This window comes from Lichtheimia ornata, assembly GCF_029851405.1.
Source record: "Lichtheimia ornata isolate CBS 291.66 chromosome Unknown scaffold00003, whole genome shotgun sequence".
In the NCBI taxonomy this organism is placed as follows: Eukaryota; Fungi; Mucoromycota; class Mucoromycetes; order Mucorales; family Lichtheimiaceae; genus Lichtheimia; species Lichtheimia ornata.
In genome coordinates this window covers 681,593-702,155 of record NW_026695323.1, presented here as the reverse complement: position 1 = coordinate 702,155, position 20,563 = coordinate 681,593, and the positions used below count along the sequence as shown (strand labels likewise).

The following is a 20,563-nucleotide window of genomic DNA, read 5'->3' as shown; positions in this document are numbered from 1 at the left end:
AGGACATGCTAAAGCAAATACATAGAAGACTAGTACAAGAAACAACAAAATCAAAATACGTATTATACTACAAACGATGACGGCCCGATAAAGATCATCAACGTCTAGCTTTGCGTTTCCAGTAACAAAGCCCCAGAAATACAATCACGTTGAAGCCAAAGAAGGCAGCGACGATACCTAGATCACGCCACTTGTTGGCAGCATCCCATCCAAATGAAGTACTGTAATACTCCTTGCCAGAGCTGAAGGGACAATATTGGCACATGGTGTCGGTGGCATTGTCGTTGGCAACATAGCCAAGAGCCCCATTGTTGAAAAAGTTGGCCAAGTATTCGCCGCATGTTTGACCTGGTGGAGGAGTAAACTGGACAAAATCCTTTTCAGTGCATTCCACAGGAAGATTTTCCAATTCGTTCACGGATAAGCCTTCAATGAAATAATGGAATGGATCTATGTAATCCAATGGTCAATATCAACGCATGTACATACACCCAATAAAAGGTAAAACTTACTCAGCCAATACATCCATGCACTCCAAAAGCGTGGCATTGCATATACCGTTTGCATCAAGCCCGCAAACAAGATGAGGATACAAATGCACATAGGGTTGATAATAGCGGCCAAGGTAGGATTCTCGGCGATGGAAGCGATAAGGAAGCCCAAGGTAATAGCCCAAAAGACAAACAGCCTTTTCAAGAGTGAACGTAATAAAGGTAAGTCTCATGAAGTAGCATTCTCATCCTAAGGTGGTACTTACACAAGCATAAGGTAGAAATAGCCAACTGCCTCGGACGTGTTGACCAAACCTGCTGTCCAATACATGCCGCACATGAAGAAGGCGGAAAATACAAAGATGTATGGGACTTCGACCAAGATGGCGGCAAATGCAAAAGGCATCCATCCATAAAAGCGAGATGCATATTCACGGCGAAAGTAAAGACGCTCGACCATAAACTTGGGTTGGGCGAGAATGATCTACGAAATGAATGCCATTGTGAATCAACCGATCTTTGGATAGGACAATGAAACTTACCAGCATGTTGGCCATAATGAAGCTGTTGAACAAGACAAAGAGACGATTTTGCATGTCGATAGAGGAATACGTCATTTTCCAAAAGGTGAAGCCATTGAGCAACGAGATGAACATGATAGTCATAAAACGACCAATGTTGTAATCAGGTGATCGCCAATAGACAAGAGCCATGCGCTTGTTGACCATGTAGAATTGATACCAGAACGAAGTTGCATAGGTAAGCGCCTTGCGATTGGGATGCTGATCGGCAGTCGTGTGGATCTGTTCAAGCTCATCCTCCAATGCCTTTGCTTCCTTGGAATTAGCCCACACCTCGGCCCAGTCGCGTTTCGCTTTGCCTGCAGTACCGGCACCAACCACTTCAAGAATGTACTCGGCGGGATTGGCTTCAGGTGCACATTTGGGACCACCGTTGGATTCAAAGTAGTTGATCATGGTACGAGCATCGGGACCAATCTCTCCATAGTATGCAGTCTTGCCTCCACGAACGAGCAATAAAAGATGATCAAAGTATTCGAACAGAATGGAAGAGGGTTGATGGATCGTGCATAAAACAGGCCATCCAGCATCCGCCAATTTGCGAATGAATCGAACAATGTTGTATGAGCTTTGAGCATCCAATCCAGAAGTGGGTTCATCCAAAAAGATCAATTGTGGTTTGGCAACGAGTTCCATGGCAATTGTGAGCCGTTTGCGTTCTTCAACTGAGATACCACTTCCATGGTCAAGTTCACCAATTTGTGCATCAGCAATATCATCCATCTCCAATAGCTGAATGATTTGCTCGACATAATCATCCTTCTCTTGCTGTGGAATATCGGCATCTTGACGCAAATAAGCTGAGAATCGTAATGCTTCACGCACAGTAACAGCAGGCTGATGGATATCCATTTGCTCGCAATAGCCGGTGATACGATCAAAGTCACTCAAAAGGGCTTCACCATTGAGATACATTCTTCCATCAACATGGCCAATGGTCTTACGACGAGCCAATACATCAAGCAATGTGGTCTTGCCAGCACCAGAAGATCCCATCAAAGCAGTCAAGTGGCCAGGCTTGACAATACCAGAAATGTCGTTGAGCAAGTGAAGTGGACCACCCTTGAAAGGCACACTATAATTCACATGTTGCCACGAGAATGTTGTACCCGTGGACACCTTGCCCATGGTGGAAGTCATATCTTGTTGACGACGACGACGCTCATCTTCTTCCTCAGCTGTACGGGGCTTTGGCGCCTTGCCAGGGAGGTATAACTTGGTCACTGCACCACCTTTGCTGGTATTGAAGTATTCCATGCATAGAGAGTTGACGACAATGAACAACAACCCGAATCCCAAAAGAACCAAAAAATCTGGCCACAAAAGATTAGGTTCAAAGCTGAGCGCATTTCGCAAGTAGTCGTCTCCTAGCACATGATCTTGGCCTGGGGTGCCACCTTTCATAACACACACCTATTTTATATACAAGTGAGTATGGATACCTTGATTGACCAATGAGAAATTTCACTTACTTTGTGATTCCAATCATCGTAACCAGGACCATATGGAACAGCATTACCAGGTCCTTCGCATGAGTAAACTTGGTCTTTCATCTCGTTAATCAACAAAGCCTTATAGCCATAAGCAAGTGGGTTGATCCAATAAATCCTGAAAACAATAAAAAATGAGTCTTTGTATTGTTGATATGAATCGGGCTGAGCACATACCAAAAGAACCATGGATGCATTGAATCATATGGGATGAAATCTAGATGTTTGATAAGCACAATGCCGCCTTTTTTGATTGCTGCAAACTTACATCCGGTGTAGATGAAAATCAAAATGAGCAAAAGACTTGTCAACTGAGAGGCCACAAAGAAACTCGAAGAGACAATGCCACAAAATCTGAAAAAGCCATTCATGGTCATCATCATGCAAAAGAGAATCAAGAAGTAGGTGAAGAAGCGACCAGCATCCAAGTTGAGACCCATCATGAAATACGAGCACACCTCGAACAAAAGGACTGTAATGAAAAAGAATTAGCAACATCATCGTCGTGTATGTTGGATAGTGTGTATTACCTTGAGTAACAGCGAATGGGATATCAATGATGACTTGAGAGATGTAAAAGGCGGATGGCCGATACATGGCAAAGTGCTTATGCTTCTCCAATACAGGACGACCTGTTAAATACGCCACGAGCGAAGATTGTGATACGAGCACAACAAAGACCATGGCAAACATAAGACAACCAGCTCTTGAGAATGCACCTGAACCCGTCAAAGGGATGTTGAAAAAGCATGAAGCAGTAACCAAGCCCTGGATGAGAACAGTGCAAAAGCTTGATATCAAGGATTGCTTATCCTTGATCATCATTTGATATTGGCGAATGGTAAGTGCTAAAACTTGCTGATAGAACGATGCTGTATAAGGATCCTTTTTGGATGCACGCTTTTGATGTTCTTCATGGACCGCTTCTTCAAAGAGCTTGGATGGTTTCTCTTCTTGGATGTGTTGCTCAAAGGCATCCAATTCGGCCATCATGGATTTGTATACATCAGATGCATAGTAACGTTCTTGGAATTGAGAGGCAAACTTTGGCACCGAATCCTCATAACCAGGCAAAACTTGACGCTCCAATGGATTACAGATACCAGTCAAGAAATCAGGTGTCGATTTGCGTGGTGGACAATAAAAGCCAAGATCTTCAAAGTAATCACGAGCTTTGCCTACTGGACCAAAATAGATGCAGTAGCCTTCGTCGAGTAAAAGGACCTTGTCAAACAATGAGAAGATGCTGTTGGATGCTTGATACAAGGTAGCAATGGTGGTCTTGTTGAATACATTGGTCATGATACGCAACGAACGAACATAATCGAGTGCTGAAGCAGCGTCAAGACCACGTGTTGAGCAATCCCAGCAATTCACACAAGAGCTTGTAACCATAACTTCTGCAATCGATAATCTTTTGCGTTCGCCACCAGAGAGACCACGGATGAAAGCACTGCCAACCAAAGTATCCATTTGCTTTGTAAGACCAAGCATGTTGCCAAGGAGATACAAGATCTTGTCGACAAAGTCGGCTTTGGTCTCGTTGGGTAAACGATTGCCAGGTGTCTTCGTGCGGAGGGCAAACTGCAACGTCTCCTTAAGCGTAAGAGTAGGGTAATGCTGATCTTCCTCCTCATTATAGACAACTTGACCACGATAGCGCTTGGCAAATGTATCAGCATCAAGACCACCATAGCTAACATCACCATCGATACGCGTATAGGATCCACGTTCAAGAGCAAGGACCTTCAAGAGCGTTGTACAGCCTGCGCCTGGTCGACCTAGCACAAGTAACATCTCGCCAGGTTTGCAAAATCCATTCAAGCCCCGGAGGATTGATTTCTTGCTGGCACTATTACCAATACCAAATAGCTTCCATGGCTGGATCAACGATCTCACACGGCTAAAATTGGTGGGAATGATGTGTGCATCTGCACCAAGACCCTATGATCCAAATATTCTACGTGTGAGCAACAACGTAATAGTATGTAGATAATACAATGCATACCTCAACTACCAAGTTTCTCCAAATCAGGCCCAACTGCTTTGATTTGGTACCGGCTTGTGCAGCTTGATTCGACATGCCATGCAAAAAGTCATCAAGGTTGAATTCTTCCGCATTGCCTTCTTCAAGCTTGGCATCATTGTTGGTGGTTGTGCGGCTGATCCTTGATAGCTCACGTTTCACTTCATTGTATTCTTCAATAGCGGCTATATTGCAGATCACAAAAACCCAAAATTGTGTCAGATCGAAAATCTCTTTTTGTTTTATTGTTCTTGTTACCTTCAACGGAAACCGCATTGGCATCTGGTTCGCCATAGGAATCGCTTTTGCCAGGGCGCTCGTCAACTTCAATCGTGTCAAGGGAACCTTTGGCAGAAGCAGCGTCAGGCTGGCGGCTTGCTTTCTCCATCAAGTGATGTAATCCGTAATTTCAACAAAGAGGAATGTGTGTGTGTGTGTGTGTATGATGATGGGAGTAAAAAGGCACCGATTTGATCTGATCTATAGCGTGGTGTTGGGAAGAAGAAATGGAAAAACAGCGATGTTTATATATTAGTGCCAAATCTTGTGATTGTAACACCTGCCGGGAATTTCGGGAACCGTTGCAGGCGTTGTATCCCTTCAACACGAGAGCAATAGATCATAAATTGCTGCGGATCGCGGGATTGACAAAGTTTTTAAGCGGCAGTGGGGAGGGTAAAACACGCTATTGAGCATTGTACACTATTACTTGATTTGGATCCACGCCTGCTGCTGCGGCAAGCTGTCCCTGCTGCGGTCAGGTTTGGGTGGCTGCGACAATTGGATGATCCACCATCATGGTTTTGATCCGACGCATGACACCTCGTCACATACACACTCCTCCCCAATGCATCCTCAACACTTCTACATAGCTCAATCTCTATACAATCATGAAAAACGCAATAAAAAAAGATGCAAAAATGCTTTACTCTTGATCCTACTATGACACAATTGGTAGATCACAACATAGACACCATGATGTACGCTGATAAGCAATACCGAGGTCGCACAATGAGCATCTCGGTTCGGTGATCGGATGGCAAGTTACCGTCCCATTCATTGTAAGATGCTAAGTAGCTAAGTAGCCTTTGTCTCTTTAGGCATTTACATACGTAGCAAATGTCTCTAAATGTCTCTTTAGGCATACATACGTGGGCAATTTACAAGATCGGGCTCTACAGTGGTCATTTTGGGATTGGATATATCAACGCCATGATCTATTATCATCCTCTCACATGGCACGCTGTACGTGAAAGCATTTGATAAAATTCTTTTTCAAACACCATTTTAGCTCATTGCATCTGCAATCGCTTGCTTAGTACAAGTAGTAGCATGGAGATCCATGTGCTGATCCATGTTTCAGTATCACATGAAGCATTGCAGATAATGTGGCTCTAAAACGAGGACACTTGAAACTCTTTAATATATAGGCAAGCGAGGGGTAGTATTATCGATGATCATGGATGTATGGTCGGCCCGACATTGTTTACAAACAAATCTAAATCTCTACCATGTTGGCTTCATATGACGTCGGAGAAGATACAGCTTTGACATAAATATGTGGTATTCACATGCAGTGTTTGTGGAACGTAATGGGTGGTGATCGAACTCGCTGAAGACGAGAATGCAGACGGTGGTGATTACACCACTTTTATAGTTGACAAAGTTGTATGTATGGATAATGATGATTGTCTAGGGTGGCTTGATCCTGTGCCCACAAAAATAGATGATGATGATGATGATGATGAAGCTACCAAACGTGTAAACAACGGCAATGGCTTACATGCGCACATTCATGTTTTACATCCGAAGTTACTTACAGGTTGGGTTGTTCAAGCTCAGCAATTGAGCTGCATAACGCAATGGGATGCGCACGGACCTGATTGCCATAGCAACGTATGTTTTACCATGTAAAGCATGATCATGATGGTTATGCGCATTGCGCTATTGAGATGCGATGCGTTTTATTGATCAAGACATAGAAGATGGTATTTACAGCTGCGACCGTAGCAAATACGGGCTTGACAAAAGGAACCGCCCCTTCTTCTCCTCCACTTCCACTTTACGAATTCAAGACTACATCCATTCAACTACGTCCCATCAACTGCTGCCATTGCCAACAATCTTGGACGCCATCAGCAGCGCATGTCAACCGATCGCTGGTCATTGCCATGTCAAGACCAATGCCGATGCTTTCCAATCAGGCTCCTTCTTAAGGCTAACCCCCTGACACGAGCTTCATTTCAACGCGACACGTACGTTGCAATACTTTGCCTGCTTGTTGCTCAAGTTGGGCATTACGAACTTATGAAGTCCATGTTTAGAACGATGTCCTCTCGTTTCCAAAAGTCCAAAGGCGTGTTGTTGGATGGTACTCCTGAAGCTCACTGGTAAGTGTAGCATTGGCCATACCAAACGAGCACTGTCGATTAATGATTCTTGAAATGATGCCTTCCATGAAGATGCTGCAGCTTCCTTCTTTTCGGTAGCGGTGATACAAGTATCGTTTCCATGGCTTGAAGGAAGTTTGGTGATGTGGATCGTTCCCATAGCCGATCATTTCAATTCAGTGTTTTTGCTGTTATGAAGGTCCGAATTCTCTTTCATTGTCCTTGAACCTTTCTTCTAATATGTGTCCCTTGTTAGGCTTACTCTGTAAGCAACTTTGGTGTCCTCAAGCTTTTTCCCATCACATCAGCACTGCCATCTCATGCTATTCTATGTGCATCATTTCCAGCAAACGACTTGGATATGGTGACGTTAAGGTTATTCGATCGTCTTATGTACGGTGACCATTGTCAAGTGCCTTCAAACGACAGCACATTCAGGCATCCTTACGTTTTAATACGGGTACGTCCTTGACCTTGAAGCAGGAGACACCCCATGAAGTTCAGCAAGTGATCATTACGCTCCTTCTACAAATGACGTTCCTCTTACAATGCCAAATTACGGACAATCATTTTGTGGCATGGTTTGCTGGGTAAGTACTTGTATTGCAATATCAAGTATAGGTATCATCCTAATTACTGGTATTAGATATATGAGGCGAAGGGCCAATTCAGTCTTTCCAAGAATAATAATGCAAAGTTCAAGATAAATTACAAAGGAATCAGATGACATTGGCACGTGGTTGGAAATAAAGCTTGTTGTTTTCTGAATGAAGGCTTGTGTGTGTGTATGTCCATGTCGGTGGTGACTATCAAGGTTGCTCTTGCACGTTATCAGCTACTCCTTAACGCCTGATGTACTTTTCAAGTAAGGCGCGCTATTCATAGATAACCATGTAAAAAGGGGCCCAATTTAAACCACTCCTGCTTCACACCTACTAACCCACTAGACAATAGCACATTATTGAATGATTTCATGGCTGTGTTTTTAAGCTTTCAGAGCAAATAAAGAGAATATGATAGACAATACAAGAAAATTGATATGCGGGGGGAGGGGAGAGAAGAGAGAAAGAGATTGTGGAGATGTTGTGATGATATGCGAGTGCAACAAGTGTGCTCATATGCGTATGTGAGATCTGTTAGGAGCGACCACTAGTAGTAGTAGTAGGCGGGATGGCAAAAAAAAGCGAGAGAGAAGATGGATGAGGAAGGAGGATCAAGGATACAATTAAGTTTGGAGGGAGAAATATAAGAAAGGGGGTGGTGGTGGTGGGTGGTGGTGATGATCGTTATCTACAGCAGGCCACCTTCACGAAGATTGTTTTGAATAATGATATCATTCACTGCTGCCATGACAAACCGGATTTGTTGTGTATCGGTGGCACAGGTGAAATGAGTATAGATTTGTTTAGAGTCGGATTGGTTGAGGGAAACAAATCGATTCAAGATATAATCGCTCGTTGCTTCGTATGTTTCTGGGCCCGTAAAATCAGGGAAGTTTTCAGTAAGTGGATGTTTTGGCAGCTTCTCCTTGAAGATATCGATCTTGTTGAGGAAAAGAATGATGGATGTCTTTACGAACCATCGTGAATTGCAAATGGAATCAAATAGCGTCAAAGCTTCTTGCATACGATTCTATACAAAACATTGGTGATGAGTGATTTACTACTACCACATGCAAGGAAACCCCTGGGTAGTATGCCATGCTGCACTTACCACCGTCTCATCCTCTATAAGCACTTGATCATACTCTGAGATTGCCACCAAAAAGATGATGGCAGTGACGTTTTCAAAGCAATGGATCCACTTTTTACGTTCGGATCGTTGTCCGCCCACGTCAAACATGCGATAAGTCAAATCGCCAATGACAAATGTTGTCTCAGTGATACCCGTTGTCTTGACACGCGACCGAAGCACATCTTGATCCGTGGGTACGTAATTCATATCACCGATACGATCAATGGAATCGAAATAGCTATATAGCGCATACCTACATTAGCATTCACCCACATAAAGAAGTTGTTGTTGATTTACTTACTATTTGGCTGAATCATTAAGCTGATATTCACGGCTTCGTTCAAAAACGCCTTGCAAATTGGGATCTTTCCAAAGTGTCTTGACGGCTTGTGTCACCTCTTGCGGAAGCGAATCACGCTCAATTTGGGATGGCAAGTCCATAATGATGGTGGCATGGTGACGGTTGGACGAGTGTGACAGTGCCACACCCATATTATCCATGGCTTCTAAAATCACACGCATTGATTGAACCGTATTTGAAAAGATGATCTCCTTGAACGCCTCTCGTTCGTCGTGTGAATATCCTCCATCATGAATCAATTTCATCTGCTTGAGAATGGTGGATTTGCCTGATTCACCAGCACCTGTTGTTGTTGTCGTGCGTTGAGTCAGCCACACAATCATCTTGTCATACCCTCTTGATAGGATACATACCGAGCAACAGCATTTTGACTTCGTTTCGCATGTTAAGTTTATCGCGTTTGAGTTGATTTTCGATCTCTTCGTTACGTGCCTTGCCATCGTGAACCTCGTTGGATTGACAGCAGCCCATAGTGACTATGATGAAGGTGTATAGATGTGTGAATAAAGAAAGAAAAAGATGAAAGTAAAAGAAGGAAAGAGAAGAGAGAAAGAGAAAAGAAGAAGAAAAAAAGAGAGAGAGAAACGTATATGTTATATCAGTTGATCTTTATTCTTTTTGCCCACTCTCCTTGTTTCCTCAAAAATCGACCACTACCACTATCACCATCATCACCACCATCAACCTTCATCCCTGCTACTCCTTGACCTCTCCCTTTTCACCTGTGCATCATATGCACTCGCTTTGACGAGTACACCGTAAAAGAAACATGGTGTTGTATATATATCAAATACACAACAACAGGCTTTCTTTTGTTATTTCCATATCCCCTTTCCCCCTTTTACATTTCTTAAAGTTCAACTTTTCTCTCTCATTTTTAAATGAAGAAATCTTTCATTACCGTGATGGCTCATTTTCGTTAATGGCACGAAAGGAAAAAGCGGAAGAGAGTGTGCTTGCTACACCACCTTGATGTCTATACCTGCTTCGTGTGGAGAACCATGGTTGCACAATGGTCGGATGAGGATGTCCGCGCGTACAAAAAAGTGATGTGCTAGGAAAGGAGGAGATGGAGGAGGGGCAATGGTGCTTAGCAAAAAAGTAGCTTACCTGACTAGCTTGGGTTGACAGGCTAATAAAGATCTTGACGGATGCTCGTGCTGTTTTAGGGGAGAGAGAGAGAGGAGATGACACTCGTCAATAACAGATGCAACTTTTTCGCAATGGAGAATAATACAAGGGCGGGTATGTATATACGATTTCACAATGACCAAAGGGAAAAAAGAGGGCAATGGATGGTTCATTGTTCATCTTTTTTGCTGGGTAGGATATACTCTTTCTCTTTCTTTGGGGGGTCCCGAATCTAGGGGTAAATGTCGTCGCTAATCAAGGTTATGGGCAACACAAGAAGCGAATACACAAACATCATGAAACTTTGAGAACATGTTGTGCATGCTACTATTCATTTCCAATAATCTTAAAAGAGATGATATGGTTTATTATCCCTCCACCGATATGTCATTTTCTTGAATGATGCACCATCGTTTCTACAACAACTTCATGTAGATCATTCAAATCTGTGAGCGGGGTTGTGACAAGTTGCAAGCTTGACATGATCGTTTGTGTCACCTATAACTTTTGCGCACAGGCCTGTCATCATAGACTAACTAAATCACTTTTTCTCGCTCTCACACTCCCATGACCATCCATGATACTTTGAATAGAAAAATGTAAATTGTATTAGCAATAAGAAAAACTAATCCAAGAGAGAACCGCCACCATTGCTGGTATTGTACGATTGACCCATGTTAGTGGGGTAAGGTTGCTGCTGCTGTTGCTGTTGCGGTTGCTGTTGCCAGTATCCTGCTGGTGGTGGTTGTTGCATTTGTTGATACTGAGGAGGAGCTGCTGGTAGAGGTGGTTGTGCTCCGGATAAAGGTTGTTGTTGAGGTTGAGCATTGATTGGAGGAGGAGGATGAGAGGAAGCACCCATGTAAGGTTGTGGCTGTTGTGGTAATGGTGGTGGTGGAGGAGGAGGAGGTTGTTGTTGCTGCTGTTGCTGTGGCTGTCGATAACCAGAGATGGCAGAGGATGACAACATTGGATAATAACTTGGTGTTGTCGAAGTTACAGGAGATGACAATGGCTGTGTTTGCATCTGAGGAGGCTTGCTTGGAAGAGGAGGTGGTTGCTGTGGTTGCTGTTGCTGAGGAAACGAATAAGATGTAGGCGTACTTTGTGTTGGCATGGATACAGCAGGTTGCTGATAACGCTGAGAATAGGGTTGTGCTGGCTGCTGTTGAGGCATCATGGGTGTGGATGGTGACATTGGAACAGGCATTGTCGTATTACCACCATACATGTTGTTGGGTGGATAAGGCATCGTTTGCTGTAATGGTGGTGGTGCCCTATTAAAGTTCTCCTTTGGTGGCATAGGAGGAGGTACAACAGGACTGCTTTGTGCATACGAATAAGAAGATGTCGATAATGCAGGATACGAAGTAGCAGCTGGATTGGAAGAGTATGATGGCGCACGCTGGAGTGTCTCTGATTGTGGTTGCTGTGGCTGCGGTGGTGGTTGAGATTGAGGCAACGGGTACGGTTGCTGTTGTTGCTGCTGTTGTTGCTGTGGCAATGCAAAATTGGTATAAGGTGCGGGCTGAGCCGAGGTAGTTGAATAAGGTTGAGATTGGGTGGAATAGGTTGAAGGTGTCAAAGGAGATGCTGTTGGCTGTGGGCCATACACATTATTGGTATTGTTTCCACCAAGGGTCATTTCACGAGTCTTATCAACCAGTTGGGTGACCGATGGGCTGGTATCGATTTGAGGCACTGTTGGAGCTGATGGTGTGGTAGCAGTGGTGTACTTGCTTAGCTTTTCCTTGAGCATCTCCTGTTCCTTGGTGCTACGGCTACTTTCAATCCTCTCCACCAACTTGTCTCGCTCTTGACCACGCTCTGCAGTGAACTTGTTGACATTGCGAGTAAGGGACTCAATCACATCACACAAGCTGGAATAAAACTCGATCCCCTTTCTATATGAAATTATAAGTATACAGTATCCATATTCATGCCATTGTTTTGATCCTTTACCTGATTCCATTTTTAGTTTCAAAATAACGATGATGAGCCTGTCCCAGTTGATCCATAACAATGCGACGTTGTCGTTCAGCAGCGTCCCAACGTGATTGGAGCTTTTGTGCATCTTCTCCTTCCATAAGTGCCTTGAATGCAGCAGTCAACTCCTGGATCCCTTGTTGCTGTTGGTGAATGGATGTGGCAATACGCTGTTGGTGCGGGCGGAATTTTTCAAGCTCGGTGGTGAAGATCTGTTGCTCGACATTGACGGTCTTTTTGTTCAACACCAAAAGCTGTGAAATGTCATCTTGCATTGCCTGCATAGGTAATCCAATGTCAATGACTCCACCATGTGTCCCATTGATCATTTTCTATTTACCTTTTCCTTTAAATCTTGCAGCGTCTCCTGTCGCTCAATCTCGATCTTGCGCAGCTTATCCAAAGCATCCTCAACACGCTTCACCTTGACATCCATACTCTTGCTCGCAATCCCAACATCAAATTCCAAATCCAAGAGACTATCGGCCTTGCTGGATGACTTTTCAGCGAAAAGGTTGACCATCTTTTCAGCAAAAACAGCTTCTAATGCATTGCTCTTGCCACCTTGCTTGAGGATATCCACGTCCTTTGAGACTACTTCGTACGCATGCAAAAGCTGAGTATCCGATTGAGACGCACTGCTGAGAGATTCACGATGGTTTCTCAAATCCTGTCGAAAGTCACCGGTATAAGCACCTGAAGGCTCTTGGCTCCAATCGGCTCCGTATTTTGCCTATAAGTTGTATGATTAGTATATTGACAAATATAGATATGAATAAACTTACTCGCATGGATTCACATTCACGCATCTCTTGATCCAATGATAATGATGTTTGATCCAACATTTGTGATGCACGGGATTTGAGGCCTCCCAATGTTTGTATCAATTCATGCAACGTGGTGCTATTGCTGGTGGATTCCTCTTGTGCGATCTTATCAGCCCATTCACGTGCTTCAGGTAAAGGAACAGCAAAGGTATCAAGGATAGCACTATCAGCTTTGGCGCCATGTTGTTGTGGTTGCTTGAACTTATCCAAGGAACGTGGTAGACGCATGTACTCAAGAGATGCATTGAGCTCTGCTTTTGCCAGATCACATCGATCAGCTTCGGCACGGACGAGTTTTGCTTTCTCTTCTGAATACATGGATGCGCTTTCATGGACACTGAGCGGGATCAAACGTGAAAAGATGTCGCCACCAATAACTCGACTTGCTTCATTGGGGCCATATAATTCGGAAATGGGCACCGTCTTGACGGCCTTGAGACGATCAATGGGCGTGAGGATCGATTCCTTGGGGACGTTGTCATGGTAGATCATATCATTATCACGTGCTGCCATGGTATGCTTTTCAGCTAAGGATGCTGCCAATGCTTTGCATGATTCTTGAAGAACGGATACAGTATCTGCTGGCATTGTTGTGCTCGATTGAACCAGAGCTGACCATCCACCGCCATTGGCAATTTTGCCCGCTTCCTTGGCAGCCGTTTCACCTGCTGAAAGACGTGCTACTTGTTCACCATACGCATTATCTTGTTCGCAAGCAGCCGCACGATGTTGTTGAGCCAAAGCTTGATAATACTTGTGCTTCACCTGGCAGACCAAGAGCCAAGCACGTTCCACACCCACACCACGAGCAATGCATTCTTGAATATCATCGATCAAACTGCCATAGACCCACGCAGCATGGCTCACCAATTTGCCAATCAAGCCATCCTTTTTCTTCTCACGTAACGAGTTCTCCAAAAAGCATTCATGTGCTTGTGCCAACATCAACTCTGTCAACATCTTGACCGTATCACGATGCAAATCTTGTGATGGCGCGTGAAGAAAGTTGTCGTTGATGTATTGAAACATGCCGGCTGCTGCTTGGAAGTAGTTGAATGCTCGTTTACGTCCTTCGGCTTCAGCTCGGTTCTGTATAGCTGCAATGGCTGATAAGGTCGCTGCTGTATTGAAGATCACGCTCGCCTTCTCATACGCAAGAGAATACTGTGAAGTGGGTCGCCCGTTGAACGCATCGTACCTGGAAAAAGGAAGGAAGGAAGGCCCAATGAGTACTACTACTACTACACTACACCACCCATCTCGGTCGAAATGAGCTTACCATGTAAACAGAATCTTGATATGCTTCTCATCCACAGGGAAACGCAAGTCGAGAAGCTCGAGTTGACCAAAGTAACGATATAGCAAGTCGCGTCCAGTCAAGTCCTTGCCAGCACCGCGTATATCTTGTCGAAGTCGATTCAGTGTAAATGTCTCCTCATTGTACTTTTCAGCGTCATCCTGATAGACTTGGGAAATGTAGCGTTTGAGAGGTAGAATCCAATCGACATCATCGGTACGCTTGAACGGCGCATGGAGAAAAGGAATTTGTTGCTGGGCCATGGCGGCTGTGCAGGGAAAGGACGTGCTCCAACAAGGTCGCTGCTTGATCACTGGTTGAGTTTGTACTCAGCCGTTGCCGTGCATGGATGATGGAGTTGTTGCATACAAAATGTTTGAATAAACCCAATTTGATTTGCTACTCTTAATACCCTTTGAGATTGGGGGATAGAATGGGGATGATAGGAGGATAAAAGGGGAGTGGGTGTGTGTGTGTGAGAGAGAGAGAGAGAGAATGAAAAAGAGAAAATGCATGTTGATAGAAGTGATGGTAGTAGTCATGGTAGCAGCAGCACAGCAGAGATGAGTAGTAGAGAAGCAGCAAACAATCTAGATTCAATGTTCTTAGAAAGGTGGCGTCAAATGTCTTGTGATATCATTCATTGATGAATGAGGAGGAATAAAGGAGGCATATCCCATAGTCAGGGATTGGTGTATTTCCCAGAGTGCTGGGCACGCACACAATTCCTTATCCACACTTTTGATAGTGTTCGCAATAATGATGGTGATTGTCGTGTGAGCAAAAAAGAGGGACTGTCAATGATGATGTGTGTGTTTAAGCGTACAGCGTCTTGTGAGCGTTCCTGGAGCCGATTTGTTTGCTTTGTGGAAGCTAGCACTGAAAAGGGAATAACGAAAGCCTTGCACAGATCGAGACCAAACGAGGAGTGAATGAGACACGGCGTTGTGGGGTCAGCTGCCCTGGGTATTGGCACACTTGTGGTTACGGTAAACCAGCTGAATAAAAGTGATGAACATCTTTTCTGCAATAGAATCCATTGGTGCACTCGGGTTGCACATCATGGCCCATCACATCCGATCGACCGCTCTTCCGACAAAGGAAGCGATTCTTCAAGTTATTAAGCTATAAAACAACCCATTGTATCATATCACTTGAAAGGAAACCCGAATGTTTGTTTATATGTGTGTGTGCGCAGATATAACAAATTCTTACATTTAAGCGATGTTACATCATTATGGGCGTAGAGAGAGGGGAGCCCAATAAGCAATGCAGTATGTTTCTCGGAGTTTGCATGTCGTACACATACACATACACACAAAAGCAAACGATCCATTGGCCATGACGACATGACCCTTAAAATAGCCGTATGTGTGTGTTGTGGGGGGCTCTTTCTTTGGGTGCTGCTGCTGCTGCTGCTGCTAGTTTCGCTTCACGGAGTGATTGCGTTTAGAGGAGCCCGGGGGTTTATTGAGCTTTGTGCATCACATCCACGTTCATGATGTCATGCGGCAAACCGACAGATGATATTTAAACCTTTACTTCCGTCTCCATTTATTCCATCTGCACATCCTTCTTTTTACTTTTTAAACATCATGGCTTCTCTTTATACTGAACCTCACGCTGAAATCCATACCGGTGCATCAAGTCGCCATCATCGTCATCATCATCATCATCATTCTATATCAGCTTCCACGGTCAATAAGCGCTCGCTTACTCGCGAGGATTTATTGGCAATGGCAAGAAATGAATATGCTCGGCAGCTTTGCAAGTTTACCGAAGCTCAACTCAAGCAGCGTGTACCATCTTGTGTGACAAGTAACTTATCTTCGACCACCACCACAACCACCACAACCACTACATCTTCATCTTCATCGACCGCTTCTCCAACAGCAGAGTCGATTGCAGTGCGATCGGCACCATCTTCTCCTTCATCTTCTTGATATTATTTGCTTTCATGCCAATATACCCATAGTCGCCACCCCCTTGGTGGTGTGTGTATAACTCTTTTTTCTTTTTGCAGACCTCCCAAACACTCACCGCACACTCTTCTAATCGCACAAAATCCCCTTCCCTCTCCCACTCTTTCTCACCCTAATGTGTTACCCTCTCTAATAATCCCTTTGAATTAGCATTTCATTCTGTGGTTTATATAATTCTGCTTTGTAAATACAAATCTCATTCTTTATGATCTATACCTATAATTACTTCATATCCGTGGCTTTTCGTACACACATGCACGATGCCAACTTGCCTGATTTAGTCAATGAAAGTGCTGGGCACATTCCGAGGCTGTGTTATATGCGAAGCAAAATGGACGACAAGTCCAGACACCCACACATACACACGCACGCACGCATATAGATCCACGCACATAAACGCACGCAGCAACATGTGTCCGCCCTGAATTATTACAACTGGTTGATACCACTACATTGGGCTGTGCCATTTCTTCCTTGCTCTTTTTCTTTACTCTTCTTCTCTTCTTCTCTTGTTCCCCCTCCTTTTCCCCCAATGGACATTCCCATTGCACCATCGCCAACCCAAAATGCCCAGATTCGAGCGTGGTGGAAACGAGTGACTAAAATCAACAACGGCCTACCAACCGATAGCGACATGAAAGCAGCTGACGGTGAGCTTATTTTTTCCAGGACAACATTCCCATATACTGATTAGCTGTTCTTTTTTAGAAGGTGTCTTTGGTCTACCGCTCTCAGAGTCAATCCTGTATGCTCATTCAACTATCTCGTATATGGATCCTTCCAGTGGTGCTCTTTGTTATGGTGTTATTCCTACCATTGTTGCTAAATGCGGCTCATTTCTAAAATCAAAAGGCAAGTCAATGTTTTTTATGCATGATTATGTCATTGTTCTCATTTTATCATGCAGCGTTAGCCACAGAGGGCATTTTTCGCATGTCTGGTAGCATTCGACGTATTGCGGATTTACAATGCATCTTCAACACGCCCGAAGATTATGGAGCCAAATTCGAATGGGAACACGGCAAATACACGGTCCATGATGCTGCCAATGTCATGCGACGATTCCTCAATCACTTACCCGAGCCGGTCATCCCGTTGGATTATTATCGACCCTTCAAGGAAGCTTACGGTAAATATAGCAATCATGCATTGGATCATTGTTGTAAAATGGCTGCTGATCATCCCCCCTATACTATTAGATGACGACTATGATACATCGATGGCAAAGATTGAAGCATTCCAGAATCTCATTGATTGCCTTCCTCTTGTTCACCAATACCTGCTCATGTACATCATGGACATGCTCGGCTTGTTTGCCAATGCAGAAGAGAAAACAAGGATGAGCATCTCTTCATTGGCGGCTGTATTTGCTCCTGTAAATAGCACACGCACTTATCATGATTCATTCTTGCTATTTTTTACTAACATTGGATATCATGATAGGGAATCCTTTCACATCCAGATGACGAGTACAGACCTGGTGGTTACAAGGAATCACAAAATGTACTTGAATTCTTGATTCGAAATCATGATCAATTTACCGCACCTCGGTCATGTATCCCTGCTGGCCAATCGCTTATCCCTCGTTCTTCGCCTGCTAACATTCCAGGTAAGAAGAGTTGATGATGGCAAGTGACATTTAACCAATCTCATCCATTTCTTGTTTTTCAGCCTCATTACGTCGTAAGCCATCCACAGCCTCCTCAAAGGAATCTCGTCAAAGAAAAGGCAGCATGGATAAATCATTCAGTACAGTGCCACAACTGCCATCCTCATTACCCCAACAACATGCACTACTACAACAAAAACATCATATGATATCATCGCCATCCTTGTCAAAGCCAAGTCGTCGGCCCTCGTTACCTTTTAGTCAGACGACGATTTCTTTGCCCGATCATGATGGCACAACACCCCTATTGAAACGATCCAATACCATGCCGCTTAAACGTGTCAATAACAAAAATACCGAGCAAGGTAAAGAACGTTACATACATAAAGGGTCATGTGCTGATAGTGTTATATGTACAACAACAGGTTTGCCTGCGCCGATGAAAAAGTCAGCAGGACGATGGAAGTCGATTCGAAGGGTGCAACATGACAAGGAGCCACGTTTGTACTCTCGCTAACGATGCACCCCGCCCTCTTGTATTTTACTACTATTACCACCACCACCACCACCACTAGATTCGTCCTTTTATACATCTGCTCGTTATATTCTATGTACTCTTTTCCTCATTGTTGTTTTGTGTTTTCTTTGTAAAATCCATCTGTATGCAAATTATACATTCGCTTTTCTACAAGTATATACACATGTCCATCGTGATTGTGCACGTTGTTGAAGCTCTTAAAAACAATGATGTGATGGGCTGATACAACAACATCGGTCATATGATCAAGCTGCATTGTAAGGTGGATGGATGATCATCCTGGGGCCCAGGATAAGAATGATCTTTGGTCTTTTGTATGGGGTCGTGTTTTTTCCCACATCACCATGGCACCTGATTTCCATTTGACGTTGCTTAGAAACGCTCTGGAGTATTCTTTACAGGTTGTGAGCATGGCCATGCTTGGATTTGGAAATGGTGTCACGTGACATGGAGTGCTGTTGCCAATGGTTACATCAAGCAAGCACATGTCATTTATGGTGGTATGCAGTGCTTTTATTAGTATTAAAGTGGTAGTTGTAGAAGCATCAATGATTACAGCTAGTCTATTCTATGACGTCGTATTAAAACCTTTGTCATCCTTCATCTTCTTAAATGGCTGAAAAGTCGATCTTTTCTGGACCAAAAGCGAGTAAGCCAATATCATCCTTGGTCTTTAAGTTGCAGGTAGGATCCATGCCATATCCATAATGCAAGAAGAAATCCTTGGATTTCAGGCTATCAAGTGATACATCGGTGATAAAGAGACGCACGGACTTTTGATCATTCTCGATTCTCGCTTTGTAAATAGCTGGATTGTTGTTACCCTCGCTGTCACGGATAGAGAAACCAAAGACACGATCGACATGTTCCCAAGTAGTAGCATCATCATCCATGTTTTTGAATTTGACGAGAAGCGTGTATTGACGGCCTTGAGAAGGGTCACCACTTGCAGCAACGTTTGTTTCTTGGTAGGTTACACTATCCAATGAGGGGCTTGTAGCACCCGCTGTGTCGTGAAGCAAAGCATTCGCAGCTGCACGTGCCAACCGTTGACCCACTCGCTTTTGTCCCACCGCCGAAATATGAATACGATCATCCATAGGTAAATCAATCGTGGTCACCGCACCCACACGCTTAGGATCGTACTCATCATTGACAAGACGTTGAGCATCGCGTATCATAGACCATTCGTTGTCAATGTCTTGACCTCCTTGTACTTGACGTGCAATTTGCACAAAGAGAAAGGGGAGTCGAGAAGCATCAAGACGTTCACGCGTGGTGGTGATAAACTTTTCAAACTTGTCCTTGTAGCTTTCTGCATTCTCAGTCTTTTCGGCATCCGATTCACCTTGGTACCAAAGAATTCCAGCAACTTGGTTCTCTTGCTTTTCCAATCTTGCAAGCATAGCACCATAGAGGGTGTTATTGTAAGGATCGGTGGTGTTTTCTAACAGACTCGGGCTCCACTCGTTTAAAGTTGTTCCACCGTGCGCCGTTGCAATTAAACCTACAGGCACATTGTCCATATGTTTTCTGTACTCCGTTGCAAACGATGTCCCGAGCGAAAATCCACGCCACAAATGATACTTTGGATCCTTGACGGATGGGTCAGAGAGATTATGGTTCACTTGGCGAATTGATTGATCGAGACGATGCGTAGGCTCTTGTGCTAGTGTCCATGTTTCATTGCATTGAAAGAGGTGGATGTTGTTGTTAACATGATCAAGATAGCTTGTTGGTGGATCGGTCCATGGGTCTTCATAAAAGCCATTGCCACGCATGTTGCTTTGTCCACTCATCACCCATACATCGCCCACAAGCACATGATCAGCACCATTAATGCTGTAAGGTCCTCCCACAGGCAATGTCTTGGTGCCATTGTTTGTCTTTACAATGGCTGTGTTGGTTGTGAAATCCCGCTGCAGAACCTGATAGTCGGATACAGAGGTGTATATGTGTTGTTGGGGAGAAGGATTGAGAAGACCCATCTTTCTTCAAAGACTTCAATTGGTAAAAGAAAGAAAGATAGAGCGAAACAAGATGAGGGAGAAGTTTATATAGGGGGTAGAACGTACAAGAGTGGTAGGAATAGAAAGAATCTGCAAGCAATGTATCTGGCA

General features: G+C 44.0%; 6 protein-coding genes across 6 annotated transcripts; 2 read left to right on the top strand and 4 right to left on the bottom strand.

Annotated features, from left to right (window-relative positions):
• Positions 1-97: 97 nt before the first annotated feature.
• O0I10_001244 (uncharacterized protein) lies at positions 98-4,976 on the bottom strand (the record flags this gene model as incomplete). Its single annotated transcript, XM_058481341.1, has 10 exons — positions 98-450; positions 513-688; positions 758-975; positions 1,034-2,485; positions 2,545-2,680; positions 2,740-2,779; positions 2,831-3,034; positions 3,093-4,506; positions 4,571-4,773; positions 4,847-4,976. 10 exons carry the CDS (start codon positions 4,974-4,976, stop codon positions 98-100), a joined length of 4,326 nt encoding a protein of 1,441 aa, XP_058347979.1.
• Positions 4,977-8,268: 3,292 nt separating this feature from the next.
• Positions 8,269-9,544, bottom strand: O0I10_001243 (guanine nucleotide-binding protein subunit alpha; the record flags this gene model as incomplete). Its single annotated transcript, XM_058481340.1, has 4 exons — positions 8,269-8,610; positions 8,692-8,950; positions 9,014-9,356; positions 9,427-9,544. 4 exons carry the CDS (start codon positions 9,542-9,544, stop codon positions 8,269-8,271), a joined length of 1,062 nt encoding a protein of 353 aa, XP_058347978.1.
• A 1,285-nt stretch (positions 9,545-10,829) lies between these two features.
• Positions 10,830-14,577, bottom strand: O0I10_001242 (uncharacterized protein; the record flags this gene model as incomplete). Its single annotated transcript, XM_058481339.1, has 5 exons — positions 10,830-12,108; positions 12,167-12,468; positions 12,531-12,923; positions 12,976-14,215; positions 14,297-14,577. 5 exons carry the CDS (start codon positions 14,575-14,577, stop codon positions 10,830-10,832), a joined length of 3,495 nt encoding a protein of 1,164 aa, XP_058347977.1.
• A 1,332-nt stretch (positions 14,578-15,909) lies between these two features.
• O0I10_001241 (uncharacterized protein) lies at positions 15,910-16,257 on the top strand (the record flags this gene model as incomplete). The annotated part of the gene is made up of 1 exon (XM_058481338.1): positions 15,910-16,257. The coding sequence occupies one exon, from the start codon at positions 15,910-15,912 to the stop codon at positions 16,255-16,257; it is 348 nt and encodes a 115-aa protein (XP_058347976.1).
• A 571-nt stretch (positions 16,258-16,828) lies between these two features.
• Positions 16,829-18,422, top strand: O0I10_001240 (uncharacterized protein; the record flags this gene model as incomplete). The annotated part of the gene is made up of 7 exons (XM_058481337.1): positions 16,829-16,946; positions 17,005-17,148; positions 17,204-17,425; positions 17,496-17,671; positions 17,740-17,905; positions 17,968-18,270; positions 18,331-18,422. 7 exons carry the CDS (start codon positions 16,829-16,831, stop codon positions 18,420-18,422), a joined length of 1,221 nt encoding a protein of 406 aa, XP_058347975.1.
• Positions 18,423-19,051: 629 nt separating this feature from the next.
• On the bottom strand, positions 19,052-20,431 carry O0I10_001239 (uncharacterized protein; the record flags this gene model as incomplete). The annotated part of the gene is made up of 1 exon (XM_058481336.1): positions 19,052-20,431. The coding sequence occupies one exon, from the start codon at positions 20,429-20,431 to the stop codon at positions 19,052-19,054; it is 1,380 nt and encodes a 459-aa protein (XP_058347974.1).
• Positions 20,432-20,563: the final 132 nt, after the last annotated feature.